This window comes from Equus quagga, chromosome 19 (genome assembly GCF_021613505.1).
Source record: "Equus quagga isolate Etosha38 chromosome 19, UCLA_HA_Equagga_1.0, whole genome shotgun sequence".
Classification (NCBI taxonomy): Eukaryota; Metazoa; Chordata; class Mammalia; order Perissodactyla; family Equidae; genus Equus; species Equus quagga.
The window spans coordinates 15,729,503-15,747,285 of NC_060285.1; the positions used below are offsets into that span (position 1 = coordinate 15,729,503).

Below are 17,783 nucleotides of genomic sequence, written 5' to 3' on the forward strand. Positions count from 1 at the left end.
TGTCCTGAGCCTGGAAGGGCGAGAGAGAAGGGCTCAGAAGAAGACTGCAGAGCAAGTTCAGGGGACCCTGTGTGGACTGGAGTAGCTGAAGGGATAAGCGGATGGGAGATGCTGTGGAAGATGAACCTGAGAGACAATAAATGGGTGAACTGGGAGGGCCATTTAGGGAGCAGGTTGACCATTTAACTGGTTTCCTGCTTGTTGACTATCTCCTTGGAGCAAGGGTCTGTGCCGAGTCTTGTAGAGGACACAAGGATTTAGCATCTGGACCATGCTGTTCAATCTAACAAGGGAATTTAGTGTGGCCACACAGACTCAAGATTTTCTAGGGCGGCCCCTAATGCAACAAGTCTGTGTGACTGCCCTTCGTTATCCGTGTCTACTTTTCCATCATGACTTCTGCTTGGTGGATTGGAGCATAAGGTGGCCATCAAGGCAGGAAGAGCAGATAAACACAATGCAGGGCTGACCACGAAAGGTGCCTTGTGAGATGTTCTTATAAAGCGCTGTGGGGTCTGAAGAGGGACAGAGTGTCCAGAGGAGGATTCTGGAGGCCGTGGAAGCTGCGTCAGTGTTAGTGCTTTCAACAAGTTGGTAATTGGTTTTGCCTATTTACTGGTTTCCTTTTCTCTTCAGGTACCCTGCTGCCGTAGGGTCTGGGGAGTGGCCATGTGGGGGGTGGGAATCTGTGTAAGGAGTTAATAGAGGGCAGTGTGATAAAAGACTGTCGAAAGGGCTCGCTCCAGCCTCGGCATCTGAACGTTTCAGGGAGAATGACGGAAGCCTGGGAAAATATCCGCCCTCTTTCGCCAGCACATTTGGCCTAACTTCCTGGGCAGGTCTGAACCTGGCTGGCTGAATCTGGACAGAATTCCTCACACCTATTTGAAAGAACTGAGACAGCCTTTCCCGGTGATGTTTCTTGTATTTGAGAAACACATAAAACTGAGCAAAAATTTTAAAGCCCAGAATTATCCACAAACACAACCACCAAACAAAAGCAAACAAAGAAACAATTCTAGAATCGTGGAGACGGCCTAATCTACAGACACGGCCAAGTACATAGCAATGAACTCTGTCCACGGTACAAGCTCGAAACCAGCCTTCTGAAGGGGCTGTCATGCTCTTCACCATTCTAGAAGCAATGCAGGAAGGAGGGTGGGGGTTTCCAGGCATCCCTACAGCAGCCCTCTGGTTTCAATTTGGCCACTCAGTGCGTGGCTTTGGGCAAATTTCACGACTTTTCTAGAGTCAAAGTCTTAAGCTGTGAAAAGCCACCCTGGCTGGTCTCGCACTTCCAGAATCCAGGGAGATCGTATGTGTGGAAGATCCCTGGAAACCAGGAGGTGCTCACTCCAAGGATTTCGTAATTGGGGCTGGAGGCCAGGCGGGTACCACTCCTCTACGTTTCCCACAAGGCATTTCTTCCTGGAAGAGGCAACAGCATAGGATGCTGGGTAAGCCTGCCTCCCAGGACTCTCCTTCTGCAATCTCTGGCTCCCACAGAGCATCAGAGGCCTCAGGAATTAACCCCTCAGTGCTCTGCTCTGGGAAGAATACTCTTTTTATATCCGTTTCCTCCACATTGGTGTTTTAGTTATACTACTGTGGGCAGTTCGAAGGGAACAGCAATTCACAAATTGGAAACAACCCAAACGGCCAGCAACCTGGGAACCATCAGGCAAATTATGGTGCAATGACAGGACGGAATATTTTGTAGTCATTAAAGATGATGTTTACGCATGTTCTGTAGTAGTACCAGGAAAAATGCTTATGGCATACTATTAAGTGAAATAAAAAAAGATACAAAATTATATATCCACACTACAACTATTTTAAAAAGGCTTACTATTTGTATTAAAAAAAAAAAGGAGGGGCTGGCCAGTGGTGCAGTGGTTAAGTGGGTGCACTCCACTTAGGTGGCCCGGGGTTCACGGGTTTGGATCCCGGCTGCAGACCTACACACCGCTCATCAGGCCATGCAGAGGTGGCGCCCCGCATACAAAATAGAAGACTGGCATGGATGTTAGCTCAGGGACAATCTTCCTCAAGCAAAAAGAGGAAGATTGGCAACAGATGTTAGCTCAGGGCCAACATTCCTCACTAAATAAATAAATAAATAAATAAAGACAAGAAAATATACTAAATAATCATTTTGGCTACCTCTGAGTAGCAGAATTGTAGATAATTTAAATTTTCTTTCTTACATTTTTTCTGTATTTTCCAAAATTTATAAAATGAGCCTATATAACTTTTCAGTAAAAGAAATATGATAATATAAAAATTTGAATTTATAGCACCTTGCATTGTAGTTGTAAACAGATGCAGTCCACGAGGAGAGCAAAATGCAAGGAGGGGGAGAGGATTAAATCCACAAAAACCTAGGAAAACTGTAGACGTGGAGACACGTGTTGGCTTCATTGGGGAAGTCAGACTTTGAAGAATGCAAAATCAACTCAGATGCTGTCTACTGGGCACAGATTTACTGCCTGGGCTATTTTCCATAACATGTGAAACCCAGCCATGAGCTGGCAGCTGTCAATATCGCTATTCCTGAAAGGATAAAAAAGAGTGAAAACTTGGCACTGGGACAGATGGTTTGAAAGCGGGCTGAGCTGGGGGTGGGCGCTCTCTCTGCAGGCCTTTCTGCTCCCGGGCACGCGGGCTCCTGCTGGCCCTTGCCAGGCCAGCCCTCAGTTTGCACCGGGCAGCTGCAAAGGCTAATTTTTGCTAATGTTCTTTTAAAAAAATTTTTTTCCTGCGTGTTGAGAACATTCATGTACAGGGCCCGAGGCTCCAGACACAGGGCATGCAGAGGGCTGCCAGCTCCAGGCAAATGAGAAGAAACCAAAAATCCAAGGAGGCGACTGTAGCTTTCCTCAGGACCCTTCAGCAAAGGGAGGAGCCCTGCGGGTGACATCTCTCATTGGGGGACACAGAGGATGGCACTCGGTCAAGCCATGTGCTTGTCATCTCTCTTGGGGACTCTTGCTGGAAGCTTCCACCTGGTGCCTCCATTATTCCCTGCTCCATCTCCTCCTGCCATGCACTTAACTGATCTTTGGATCCCCCGTCCACTCTGTGCCAGGCCCTGGCTGGCTGCCAGTGAGAGCAAGGGACAATCGAAGTCCAGTCCGGGCCTGTGAGGAGCTCAAAGTCTGGCAGCTGAGACCAGACATGGAAGCAAACGATGCCAGAGCAGTCAGTGACGGGGGCCACACGGGAAGTGGTGCAAAGGACACAGGCTCTGGAATCACAGGGCTTGGTTGCAACCTCCAGCCCAGCCACTTACTAGCCTAGCTGTGTGACCTTGGGCAAGTCCCTGATCTTCTCTGAGCCCCCCTCCCCTCATCTGTAAAATAGGCAGAATTACAGTATCTCAGAGGGTGACTATGAAGTTTGGGTGGGGTAATCTGAAGTAGCGTTTATCACAGCGCCTGGCACACGTCGGCACTCAAGAGCTGCTCTAATTATTCACAGAGGGCTTCACGGAGAATGGAGGGGGGACCAGCAAAGGTTTCACAGCAGAAGTGAGGATGCAGCTGAATCTCGAAGGATGAGCAGGCATTTGCATTTCGCTTACGCTTCTCCCTTAGTCCAAACATTCACCCAGACCCCACTGTTGAAGGAACAATGGCCCAACGACACCCGCAGGACCGACTTTTCTCCCAGCAGTGACATTCTAAATATTGAACTACCGGTAAGGCCCAGGCGCCATCTAACTCCGGTGGTCTCGAGGCAGACAGGACCCCCTGCGGGGCAAGATGCCAAGCTGCAGTTGCTGGATGGCGGGACACGGGGGGCCATTTGGCAGCGGTCCTTTACCAACCCGCAGAGAAGCATTTCAGCGTTTTAACAACTGTCCATACAGCTGCATCTCTGAAACCAGCTGAAGGTCAGCCCGGCCTCGCCTGCAGTCCGACTCAGCTGGAATCCCTGATTTCCTCCCTCCTGGAGTCCCTGATCTTCTGCATCTTTCAAAGTTTGACTCAAAAAAAACCCACCTTCCCTGATCCCTTCAGCAGTTTGCCTATGCCTCCCTTCTGACCCTTTACAATTTCTTTCTTTGATGATACACGAGTTGTGCAGGGCAGGCAACAGCCCTGCCTGTCCCCAGCATCAGGCCCGACACACAGCAACCAAGTGCAATGGTTAAGGGAGTGAGTTCTGGAGCCAGGATGCTGGGTGTGAACCCCCATGCAGCCACCTCTGAGCCCAGGGACCTTGGGTAAGTTATTCGTCCTCTCTGCCTCACTTTCCCCATCTATAAAATGGGAATGACAATAATAACACTTACCTCATGGGGCTATCGGGAGGGACAAACAAGTTAATTCACGTAAAGTTCTTATATCAGTGCCTGGCACATATAAGAATCCAGTCAACAGCAGCTCTCTGTCCTACCACGCGTACAGCAGGCACTCACTTCGTGCTCACTGAATGGACGAATGAAGAATGAACAGCCGAGTAATACTAAGTCCAATAATAAATCAATGATTTTAAAAGTTTTAAATAAAATAAGTAATGAAAAGCTCCAGGAGCACCAAGGAGAAGATTTAAGAGGCAGGCTCTATGCTGACATGTGCAGAATTTATTTCAGGAGGTTAACGTGTTGTTCAGAGGTTTTTAACTGTTGTCTCATCAGATGAAGTGATTCGATTATCATTATTCCAGTTACATTAGCAATATTGATTGAGGCCTAAGCCAGAGAAAATACTGGAAGGAAAAGGGAAGACGTGGGGAAAGCATAATTAGGTAAAGATGCTCCTGGTGGGAGATTTTTGGGTTTTGAACCTTTCCAGGGAATCCTCTGCCCTCGCCCTGCGTCTGACCTCCTTCCTGTGCCTGTGGCACGGCACACGGTCGACAGAGTGGACTCTGGACTCAAACTTTCTGCCTTTGCCTCCCAGCTTTGCCGCCGACTAGCTGGGTTATCCGGGCATGCTACACAACCTCTCTGAGCCTGAAGTTCCCCGTGAGAAGACAGAGATAGCAATGGTCTAAGATGGTGCTACTGTACTCACAAGATTCTCGTGAGGACTCAGTGACTAATGCACCCAGAAGAGATACCGGGACGTCGTCAAGACTTGGGTGAAATTTGGTGATGCTGATAATGGTTGTTTAAAAAACTCAGCTCTAAGATGATCAAGACATGGGAACATGGGAGCTGGCCCCTAGTATCCATGCTTTCTCCTTACCTTATTGCCTTGGGAGTGCTGGTTATCACGGGCTCTTTTTCCTAAAGGGAGACATGGTCGGCACTGAATCTCTAGTTCAGCGCTGTCCAGTAGAAGTTTCTGGGATGCTGGAAATGTCCTGTACCCGCGCTGTCCAATACAGGAGCTACAAGACACGTCTGGCTACTGAGCATGGGGAATGAGCGTAGTGGTACTAAGGAACTGAAGCCATCGTTTTATTTAAATTCATTGAAATTTAAACAGCCTCCCGTGGCTAGTGGTTACCCCACTGGACAGCGCTGGGCCAGTTCCTTAGTCTTTGTGTCAAAAAGATAAGGTTTTCCTTCCTTTTCCCATAAAATAAAGAGAAGCTGGTGTCAGATCCAACCAGGCTGCTCTGGCAGCCCGTTACCTGGGATTCAGAAGAGACCTGGATATCGAGGTGAAAATGCACAGTGCCTGCGTTTGATCAGACTAGCCCCGTGTGTTGGGAGAGGGGGCTGTTTTTAAGCTTGAGCCCCTGAGCTTGTCACCTGTGGTCAGGAGCCATCTCTCCCCCTTGGCTGGAAAAAAAAAAAAAAACCCTCCTGGGCAACTAGCCAAAGCTGTTTGACAAGGCCTGGAGGCTGGAGGTGTTTACCAGCCCTGCCGCAGGTGAGGTTTCGGACTGGCCCTGCCGCCTCTCCCCAGAGGACACCCGTCAAATCCTGCCCCACTTTCCCCTGGCCTGCTTGTGGCTAATTTGCGATGCCTGAGCTGCTTCAGAGGAGCTGCCCACCTCGTTAGGCTGAAGATGACCATTACACTCGGGTGCCAGGCATCTTCCCTTGGCCACCGCTCCGAGCCCGAGCGTCCTGCAGCCTGGCCACGTCTGACCTCTGGAATCTACACATTTTGGCAACTGGCAGAGGGACCCAGCATCTCATGAGGCCCCGCAAGGCTCGATCCAGCCCCCAAAGCCTGGGAAACATTGATTAGGCCAAGCTCACCAGAGAGACAAAAATCACCGCGAAAGCTTATTTCTTGCCCTTACGTATCTTAAAAATGGGGGTTGGAGTAGTTGGAGAAATGAACGACAAACACACAAAAACAACAGTATCTTGTTATTCGCAGCATGGTCGCTGGACCAGCAGCATCAGCCTCACGTGGGAGCTTGTTAGAAATGAAACATCTCAGGCCCCACCCCAGAGCTAATGAATAGAATCTGCATTTTAATGAGATCCCAGAAGATTCAAAGACCCACTGAAGTTTGAGAAGCCCTGCTGTAGTCTACATCCAGGTTATAAACACCGTGAGAGTGAGAATTATAGTGGCCATTATCTATAAAGAGCCTAATGTGTGCGGGACTTGAACTGCTTTATATATATATATATTAATACATAATAGCTTCATAACGACCCTCTGAAGAAGATTCTACGCTATTTCCCATTTTACAGATAAGAAAACTGAGGCTCAGAGTGGTTAAGTAACTTGTTCAAGTCACACAGCTAAGAGTTAGAACCAAGATATGAACTCAGGCATTCTCACTCCAGAATAAGAAATATCCAGAGATATAATTACTGTGCTATGAAGATCCTTAGCATTACCCAAAAAGCTTCCAAAGAGCTTTTTCCCACTCGTAGTTATTAGACTTAATCGTCTCATCTGCTGATGAAGGCATTTCTACCTCACAAGGTTGATGGAAGGATTAAATTAAACTCTGCAAGTAAAGTGCCTCGCATAGGACATGGCTCGTGGTGGTGCTCATCGAATGTTCCCTACCTTCCTGCAAGGCATCCTCCTCATGTCTCTGTCCAGGGAGCACGTCTCAGGTGGCAGACACGGGTCCCTTCACCTCCCTTCTCAGAATCCGTCTGGCTCCTCGCTGCTTATAGGAGAAAGTCCAGAGGCCTTGGCAAGTCTCTCACCTTCTTCCAGTCTTGCTGTGGCTGCGCCCAACACCTCTTCAGAGCAAGATCGGGCTTCCTGTTCTCCACCTCCCTGCGCCCCTGGGTATATATTCTGTTCCCTTAGTGTAGTGCTCTGTTCCCTGTAGCCACCCAGCATTCATCTGATGTTTTTGACATTCACACACCTGCCCAAACGTGCAGCTTGCTGACCCTCACTGCATGGCAGTGTCCTCATCTGTGCCGTGGGGAGAGTAAGGCTGGCTCTCACTTCAAGGGATGCTGTGAGGGCTGCACTAGTTAATATACATAAAGTACGGAGGGAGGGCCAGCCACATACCAAGTGTAGGTCAAAATCTCTCAGAACATCCAAGAAGAGGTCCACCTTGATTAAGGGAGTAAATAGCAACCCCTGTCGTTTATGGATCGCCTGCCACATGTCAGTTGTTGTGCGTGGTATTTACGTAAGTTAGCTCATTAGTCACTGAAACAGCCCCATGGAACAGGAATTATTATTTCTTGTTTATAGCTGAGGCAATTGAGGCCTAGAGCAGGTGACTGGGAGAGCCAGTACCCAGCTGAGGGCTGCCTGAGTCGACACTGGGGACACAGCTCACTGAGCCAGGAGCTGGAACACGTAGGTTTCAGAGCCAGCTCTGTTCAGTTCTGCAGGCATTTTTTGAGCACTTGCTCTATGCTATGCACTGAGGTAGGCCCTGGACGCTCAGTGCAGCGTGAGGTGGGAGGGAAGGGTTCCTGGAGGAGGTGAGGATTCAAATGAGTCTGGAAGGATGAACTGATGGAGGCAGCCAGATGATGGAGCAGAGGGGAGATGGTGCTCCAGGAAGAGGGCAAAGCACGTGCAAAGGCACTGAGGCACTGTCTTGTAAATCCACTGCAAATGTGCTTATGACTCCAGACAAGTCCACTCATCCCTCTGGGCCTCAGTTTCATCATCTTCGACATGAAACATATTCAACATACCGGTTCCTAGATTTCTCTTGACCTTAACTGTCCAATAACGGAACAGTTCCTTGAAAAATCATGCTTTTGAAGGCTGTTTAATGACATGGATCAACAAAAATGCATGTACTATATGCTCCTTACTTTGTAAAACAACCAAAAAACTTTGGTATATACACAGCATATATACTCTGTCTAGTCACAGTGCTTGTTCCTGAATGTGGAGACTATGGGTAAGTCAGAGTTTCTTCTTTCTCGCTTTTTTTTTTGTACTTATCACATTTTATTTAGTAAATGGATTGGTTTTATATCCTGTAAATATTCATGAAGACTGTAAAAAAATTCTAGGGGTTAGGGATGAGTCTTTCAAACATTATTATTTCTTTAAAACCGCAGCCCGTGGATGGCAAGACAGCCTCCTGAATACGAGCACAGACCGGGGCCTGACTCCCAGAGTTCCAACACTAGTCCTGGAACGTTAGCCGCATGACCTTGGGCAAGTTAATCAACTCCAGTTAAGTGAATGTAACCAAAAAAAAATGTTTCACGAAACATAACTCACCTTACCTCATACAAACGACTCTGCTAGTTTTTTTATTCCATTCTAGGTCATTTTTTGAAAATGCAGATTACAACCCGCAATATCAGAGGTCAGCAAACTTCTTCTGGAAGGGGCCAAATAGTTCAGGATTTTCAGCTCTGTGGCATTTGATCTCTGTCCCGACTAATCAGAAGTGCAGAAGCAGCCATAAATAATTTGTCAACAAATGGATGTGGCTGCCTTCCAATAAAACTTTATCAAAACAGGCCGTGGGCCAGGCGGGGCCGTGGGGCACCCGTTCGCCAGTCTCTGCATTGCATTGATTTAATGGCCCGTTAATGGGCTGTAACCTAGAGTTTGAAAAATAGTGGGATTAGAGTTCTTTTTACCCTGGCCAAATGAAATAAATTGCAGCAATGCTCAAGTCACAAATGGATCATGTTTTAAAACTTTGTTTCTTAAGTTAATTATTTAGAATTCAATAGGCATTTTTTTTTTCCCAATCGAACTAATTATAATGTGGTTGGGATTCCAGACCAGCCGACAGAGAGCCCTGCAGAAAACAAGTCTGATCTAGGGTCCTCTCGCTCTGCCGTGTCCCCGTTCCTCCAGTGACTGTGACCGTCTCCAGGCTGGGCATTTTCGGGGACTTTTGTGTTGGACGTGATCACTGCCCTTAGGAAGATGAGGAAGCAGCTTTCTTCCTCTGGGCAGGGAATGTGGCATTCCTGCTTAAGACGCCCGAAGAGTCCTCTTCTCTCCTCCTTCTTGTTTTTGAGGTTCCCAGGGTGTGAGCCCAAGGAGTCCTCAAGTTGGGGAGCATTTCGGTTCTCCACTGTGGTGGGTAAGCCAATCAGCTCTGGGATGTGTGGCTAATAATGGTCAAAAGTACTGAACTGTGCAAATAATTTACTTGTGTGTTATTTATAAAGGGAAAAAATAGCAACTCACAGGAGTGTAGCGGCGCCTGGCCCCGTGGCTGAGAGGTTAAAGTTCCATGCACTCTGCTTCAGCGGCCCAGGTTCGTGGGTTTGGATCCCAGATGTGGGCCTACTCCACTCACTAGCCATGCTATGATGGTATCCCATGTACAAAGTGGAGGAGGCCTGGCACAGATGTTAGCTCAGGGAGAATCTTCCTCAGCAAAAAAATAAAAATTAAAAAAAAAAATGAGGAGGATAGGCAGCAGATGTTACCTCAGGGCGAATCTTCCTCAGCAAAAAACAGTGTAGCGGACCTTTTGATACCAGCCCTGATACGGGTTCCCCTACATTAAACCCAGCATATATGGGGTTAAAACCAAAGCACTCTTTCTCTGCTTACTCCCTGGCTCCCCAGCTCCATAATCCACTATACGCCATGGAGACAGACAACCAAGGACAGCTACCTGGATTCCTTATCATCTCCTCTTCCTTCCTGAAAGCAGCCTCCCAAGGCCAACACAGGCTGGTGGGAAAGCTCCGCCCAGCCAGGCCACTGACTTCCCACTGTGTTTCCACAAGCAGCCACACTCCTCACAAACCTTTAAAACCCCTGGCCTCCCATCTTTCAGGGAGACAAGAAGAGATGAGACGAATTTGAGGGCCCACTCTCATCTCCCAGCTGATATCATCGAAAATAAAAACCCTTTCCTTGCCATAAGCCTGGTGTTCCAGTTTTCACTTGGCCCCTCTTGTGTGGTGGGTAGGAAACCTATGTTTGTGGGCGCTAACACTTTGTCAACTTTTTTGCTGCCCAGAACCACTGATGGCCTTCCTGTATTTGGAGAGTTTCTCATATTATTAGTTCATGGTCAGCAAGATAGAAAAATTCACCTTCCCTGGCTCCTTTGCAGCTAGGGTGCAGGCATGTGACCCAACCCTACTGATCTGGAAACAAGTGGTGTGATGTAGGTGGAACATGGGGCTGACAAGGGTGGTAGCAGAGACAGTCAGCTTTCAGGGCTAATGGTGACAGAGGTCCTGCTGGGAGTGTCAGATGCCCAGCATCAGTGGTGAAGGTCAAGTGTCAGTGCCCAGCCCTGGTGGCTGTGAGGTCTCTGCTAGAGCAATCCCAGGGTGCAACACGGGCACTGTTCCAGGTCATGTAGCCTCAAAGCCTGGCTCTCTGGCTTCAATGCCCACCAGAAGTCTTCTTAAACTCTACTAAACATTTAGACCTGTGGGAATATCATAGGCCACATGTGGCCCGGCAGGATAGCATCAGATGTTCCTTTCAGTGGGGAGTGCTTAGAGCAATTCAGCCAGCCATCCTGGAGCTATCTTCTCCCCAGGTGGCACTCAGGTGCAAGGAGATGAGACCGCTTGCATGGTTGTGGGAACTGTCCTGGTTTATGAACCCCACCATCTCTTGTAACGACTCCACAGAGATGGCTTCCAAGGTCCCCACAAGGATGTTGCCAGTTACAAGAGTAAACGAATTCAGGGGAGCCCAAAGCTCTGGATATTTATCAACTATTTATAGTACTACCAGACCAGATCTAATTTACCAATCTAGGGTCATTTCGACCATAAGCAATGTTGCTTAGTAACACCGTTGGTACTGCAATTTTTCTCAGGTTTCCAGGGGAACAGAGCTAGAGAATTAACCCAAGGTCAAATTCTCATGCAGAAGGGCGCAGGGTTCGGTAAGCCTCTGCCTACACTGGGCCTCCCAGTGGTTTTCTTTCTGCTTGAAGCAGTCACAGGAGGTTCAACTGTTACAATTAAGCGTTCCTACCAGGAGTGCCGCTTGTAACAAGGACACCTCTGACCACGTGCACTCTGATATACATTCCTTAGTGGGAAAGAACAAGGAAGTTATAATAGCATGCTGGAAATTTTGCACAGCCCTGGGTATGTCCATTGGAGTATGTTAAAATTTGACTATCGCTTGTCACATGCGCCATGGATGAGAAAGCATGAAGAACGGACATGTTGGGGTGATCTTTTGGCAGGGCGAGTGTCTTGGAAGATGTCTTTGGGTACCATTAACTTCGAATGTCTGTTATGTCTGCGTTATTAACTCTATTTCCTCAAGTGTGAATGCTCCCATTTGTTAAGACGGTTTTGCTTCTCTCGTTAGTTTTCCTCCCTCGGTTGGTGATGGGTGATTGTGCACTCACGTGTTTGGCTCAGATACCCTTGGTAGACGGTCTGCCACATCTGTCTGGACAGCTCTGCTTGCAAAAAGGGGCTAGAGCAGCCACTGCCCAGGTATAAATTCTGGCTTGTTTTCAGCGAGATTGACGGAGGGGAGAACCACCTGGCTGTCCAGTCTTCTGGGTGACGCCCACTCTGTTCCTCCCCGGCATTACCAGCTACCTCAGACAACAAAATGCTCCAATTTATCCTACTATTTTTTCATGTCGTGGCAACACATTACTGAACTCATCCTGGGACAAACACATTTAGGAATCACTGATATTTCCAGTAATGATCCAGGGGAGGAAAATCTCGTCACAGACTGACTTATGATGATTCTATTTAAAAATAGCAGCCTCCCATGGCCGCCACCATCAAAATTAAGGTGTTGACCTTTATTGTTACTATTTGGAAAATAAGTATTCCCTAATCACAATCTTACAAAATTTATCTGAGGTGTCTTTTTTTTTAAATAAAAACATCTGAGGTACCGGAAAGATTTCAGAAGCTCAAAAAAATAGTAGCTAAAGTTCTGGAAAAACTTAAACTACAGAAATTTCACGCTGGCACCGAGTTTCTTCAAAAATCCCACAGTGAAAAATGAAACTGTCCAAAGCAAACGCAGCGACTCGAAAACTGTGTCCACATGAAAGAGTGACACGGTGCACGGAGGCCTGGAGCCAAATGCTCCAGCCGGGAAAGGCTCTTCTGACAAGTAGAGAGGGTTGGAAGTACAAACCAATCGATATTTCAGTCAACAAGTACTTCCCAGGCTTTTTGCTGGGCACGGACCAAAGCAAAGAATATTTAGCCCCTGTTCCTGAAGAGATTATAGTCTAGTGGAAAACCATAGAAACACCACGGCCCAGCTTGACTGCTGGAATAGAGAGAAAGAGGCAAGGAAATGTCGTTTGATTTGGGGTGGGGGAAGGAGATGGAAAGAGAGAGAGAAACAGCCCCAAATTAGAGTCCTCCCTCCCACTGGAAATTTCTTGTTTGGCGGTTGTGGTTTGGAGTTGGTTGTAAACATGTGACTGAACACAGTTAGAGGCTCCCTCTCCTCTGAAGGCCTTCCATGAGTGATTTCAGATGCTAAGCTCCAATGCCTACTCTATCACAGAACAGGAAGAAATGGCCGTTAGTCTAGAAGGAATCACACACAGGCTTCTGTAGGGACAACGATAACAGAATTCTAGAGCAAAAAAAAAATGTATACTAGTGTATAATATCAGCTACTTTTTGAGGGGTGGGGAGGAGGGGAGGTCCCCTTGTGCCGGGCACGGCCCTGGATGTCTTAGCTGTAACATCTAATTCACTGTTTACACCAGTCCCGCGAGGCTGGTCTTGTTCTTTCCAGTTGAGGAATAGAGGTTCAAAGAGGTGCGATGACTTGTCTAAGGTGCTGGAAGAAGCAGAGTGGGGGTCCAGATCCACACGTTGATCTGACTCCCAAATCCATTCTCTTTCCAGAAAACCAAAGTGAGCAGAACTCAAAAAATGACAAGTTCTACTTTGCGTTTTGTGTTGTCCCCTGAAAATCCAACCAAAAAGGAACGGAAAGACCAAGATAATTGACTCCAACAAATTCTGAGACATGCTCTCTTTGCTCTCTCTCGCAGCTCGTGCCTCTTTCAAACTTGCCCCAGAGAGTCTGGAGTCCTTAGACGGTCTCCCTAGGCTTATAGACACTCCAGCTACACTCCGAATCCTGAAACAGATTCCAGAAGGGAAGATGGACACTGCATAACAGGAAATGTGACGGAAGCCCGGGCAGGGAGCGTGTCACGTGATGAGATTTGTATTTTAGAAGTTTCAGTCTAGTGGCCTTGAGGATGGGGCTGGTCTGAGGATGTTAATCCTCACATCCAGGGAGACCATTTACAAATCAAATGCAGTAACAGAAGTAAGAGGGAACAAGGTCCTGGACCACGCAGTAGCAGCAGTCCGGGGAGGCAGGAATAGAGAAATGAGAGCTGTCACTGATGGAGCATCAACAAGACCTACTGACCAGTTGGCCATAGGAAGGAGCGTGGGGTGAGTCCCAGTTTTCTGACTGGGGGTGACAGGGTGATGCCATTTTTAGAGACTAGGGACAAAGGAGGAACAGTGGGTTTTGGGGGAAAGATGATGGCTTTAGTTTTAGGGAGGTTGTGAGCACTCCAGATGGAAATGTTCCCTAGTCAGCTAGATCAATGGATTGTTCACTGTGCAAATTTTTGTTGACTTCTCCATTATGCAGATGTTGAGCTTGGCATTAGGTGTGGAGGGACCATCAAAATGACCAAAACAGATGTATTCTCTGCCCTCATGAAACTTACAGGCAATAAACAAACAGAAGAATTGCTCTGAGAAGGAGCTGCAGCCTGAGAGCATGAGACTTGACAGCGGAACCCGGAAGGCTGAGTGGGAAGAGAAGGTTCTGGAGCCCAGAGGAGGCGCTGTCTGACTGGAGATGGAGGAGGGGTCATCTGTATAGAGTCGGGAACTGAAGACGATGTGAGGGAGGAGAGTCAGAGAAACTGCACTATCGTGCAGGCTGTCAGGGTCAGAGGCTGAAGAGTGGGACACTCCACCAGCCAAGGCCGATGGTCTCCATACTCTCAACCCTCAGGAGTCACACTCACAGAAAGCACGGTCTTGGAGCGTCTGATGGAGGTTATTTTTTGCCCAGGGACCATGGGCATTTTGCCACTTCTCCATTTGGGGCATGTCTGGCACATGAACATATGCACAGGGTACCCACTCATTCGGCCGGGATAGCAGGAGACCTGAGTAATCCGCTGATTAAGCTAACTCCAGACTGGATTAAAATATTGATGCCAATTTGGGATTCTTAAAAAAAAAAAAAAAGCAACTTGTGTCTAGCCCATGCTCCATCCTCTTCCCTTAACTGGAAGCCAGGAGACGTGGGTTAGGAGCCCAATTACGCCCCAATCCATCCCAGCAGAAACAACAGCCAATGAGCATTTCAAAACCACTTGGAACCATTGAACAGAGTCAGGAAAACCACACTGAGCCCCAGCTGGGAGCTGTTCGCTACATGCAGACAATATCTACAACAGCAAGAATAAACGCGAACATTTGTCCAGCACTTACTATGTGCTGGGTGCTGGTCAATTCATTTAATCCTCAAACAGCTCTACAAAGGAATTAGTCTTACTAGTGCTATTTTGCAGCTGAAGAAACTGAGGCACAGAGAGGTTAAGGCACTTTCCCAAGGCCCCGCAGCTCCTAACTGGAAGAGCCTGGATTTGAACCCTGAAGCCTGGATCCCAGAGCCTCCTCTTTTAAGCACTCTTTTGATAAACAGGGGTCACTACTACAGGAGTCGGGGTAACCAGGCCTGTGGAGGAGGGGCCCGATTTGTGACACTGTGGGGAGATGAGCTCTGTGTGCAGCCTTCTCTCCCAATCGTGGCTTCTGACGCCCTGCCTCTGAGAGGGTGAAACCACCCTCAGAGAATCCTGGGGTCTCCTGGAGAGAAGAGGACCTGAGAAGCGCTTAATTCGGCCACTGGTCTACAGGTGGGGAGACTGAGGCACGCGGAAGTGGAGGGACAGAGCCAGGGAGCAGGAGAAGCCAGGGCAGAGGGAGGCTCCTCTCCCAAGGAGCCCTCCCTTTCTTCTCTCCCGTTCCCTCCTTTCCTGTGAGGGTTCTGCTTCATAGAACAGCTATGCCATCCCCCCCAGGGCAAGCCCAGTGGTCTCCCGCCCACCTGAGAGGCCCACTTCTGGCTGAGCAGGTGTTTACGTTCCCCTGGGGGGGTCCCAAGGCAGCCAAGAGAGGAAAGGAAGATAAGACGCCTCCCACCAAGGAGTTGGCCCCCCCAGAGCCACCGTCACAAGGTGCCACCGTGCACTGCAGAGGCCCCGGGCCCTCTGGAGTCTGCAGACGCACTCTTCTCTGAGGCAATTTTCATCCCAAGCTGGACCAGCACTATGCAAACCCATTTCAGAGATGCCCCCAGCTCTCAGATACCCGCTTAGGGCACAAGGCTCCCATCCAGACCCCTCCAGAGGGCTTCTGGGATCCGGGCCGTTCTGACACCCAGTATCCTTCCCCTCCCCCACCCCCATACTCCCTGGAGGCAGTACCACCCCCCACAAGGTGGTGTCGGCCAGAGGGGAGCTCCTCCAAGGCCAAGGCGGGTCTTACCTTTCCACCTGGAGGTTGACTTTGGAAGGCTCCACGTTGGGATTTTCCCACTCCATTTGCGGGCAGTGCATGAAATAGCAGAGGGTGTACAGGGCCTCGGGCTCCCAGTAGAGCGCCCCCTGCTTGTGGTGCAGGGGGGTGCCGTTGCCGTGGTGCTTGGCATTGAGGGGCTGCAAGTGATGCATTGCTCGCGACACCAGGTCACCTGTGGACAGAAGTAAGATTTCAGATCCTTCAGGCAGCCACGACCAGCAGAGAAGATGTGCCTGGGATCTCTGCAGAGATCCTGACCCGTGGGTTCTCTCCTTCACCGGGAGTGGTCCCCTGGGACCTCCAGGTCACACATCAAGCAGAGGGGACAGCATTCCTTCATGCATGACACGACAGTCAAGGGTTTACCAGGTTCGGGGGGCTGCTTCAAGCACAGAGGCTGCTACGATTGTCCAGTCCTGCCCTTCTGGAACCCACTGTTTCTCACAAAGCCCAGGAAGCCCTTTGTGTGCATCTGCTTCCACATCCATCACCCCGGGACACACCCTCTGCCATAGCCTCTGCTGTAGCCACCCCGGCCCCCTGCAGTCACAAGAAGGACTCCACTGTCTCCTGCCTCTCAGCCTGTGCATACCCTATTCCCTTTATCCAGAACATTCTCTCTCCTCTTCTCTAGGCTAACTCCTCCTCACCATCCAGGTATCGGCTTCTATATTAATCTCTCCAGGAAACCATCCTGGAATCTCCCCACTCCCCTGTGTCTGTTATCGCAGCATCTAGGGCGCTGTGCTAGAATATTCTTTTTCTCTGTCAATCTTTTCCAACAACAGCAACCCAGTCTTAAATGACACTCCTTATGTGCCAGCACAGTTCTCAGCACTTTAATTCATCTAATCCTCACAACCCCCTATGAAGTAGGTACCTTTACAAATCCATTTTGCAGATGAGGAAACAGAGGCCCAAAGAGTTGTATAACTTCTCAAACTTCTGTAGCCAGGAGCGGCAGAGCCAGGATTTGAAGCTAGTCTGGCTCCAGAATCCATGCACTTAACCATGCCCCAGTGGGCTCTGTCTCACTCTTCTCAGCACTAGCAAACCCTGGGAACATTCTGGTCTTTCTCCTGACTTCTCAGAAGGAAACTAGCCTTCTCCTTGATCAAACCAAACCTGCATGCTCCCTGGTTGGCTACACAGGGAGGATGTTCTTGTGGGGAGACTGGCTGGGCCTGGAAGCTAAAATGGTGTTCCCCAAACTTGGGTCGTTTGTATGTCAGCTTCATGAGAACAGCTGTATGCAAGCACCATGTGTGCCATTATTTACCTAATTTTAAATGGACTTATTTTGTTTCTTAAAATACATATATTTAAAAAGGAAACGTTATGTCACTACCATAAATGGAAAATTAGTATCACCTGCCATAAAAAGAAGGTCGTTGTAAAAGTTAATTCCATGAAAAAAAAAGTGTAATTAATTTATAGCTGAATTCTGGTCCCGCTTTCTTTTGTTATAAATAAGAAGTGTTAGAGAGGTGTTAGGGCTCATTCTAAATGGAGCCTTTCTTCTTAAAGCAGTCAGAATTAAAACAGAATTTAAAAGAATGACTCTGTGACCAGTGTCATTTCATGCACTGTCCCAGTCTCATTTGCACATTGGAATGCATTGCACACTATGGGAGACAATGGCCTAAAATATCTGGGATGGTTAATTTTATGTGTCAACTGGGGTAGGCCATGGTGCCCAGTTGTTTGGTCAAATGCTAGTCTAGATGTTGCTATGAAGGTATTTTTTCTATGTGGTTAATATCTAAATCAGTCGATTTTGAGTAAAGCAGATTACTCTGCGTACTGTGGGTGGGCCTCATCCAATCACTTGAAGGCCCTAAGAGAAAAGACAGAAGATCTCAAAGAGGATGGAATTCTGCCTTCAGACTCAAGGCTGAAACATCAACTC

The 17,783-nt window shown here is 48.4% G+C and overlaps 1 protein-coding gene across 1 annotated transcript in view; it reads right to left on the minus strand.

The window, feature by feature from the left end:
* ABTB3 (ankyrin repeat and BTB domain containing 3) overlaps positions 1–17,783 on the minus strand; it is a 298,699-nt gene that overhangs the window by 91,983 nt on the left and 188,933 nt on the right. The window contains exon 3 of the mRNA XM_046646488.1: positions 15,842–16,046. Within this exon, the coding sequence (XP_046502444.1) occupies positions 15,842–16,046 (205 nt within the window). The remainder of the gene's footprint in view (positions 1–15,841; positions 16,047–17,783) is intronic.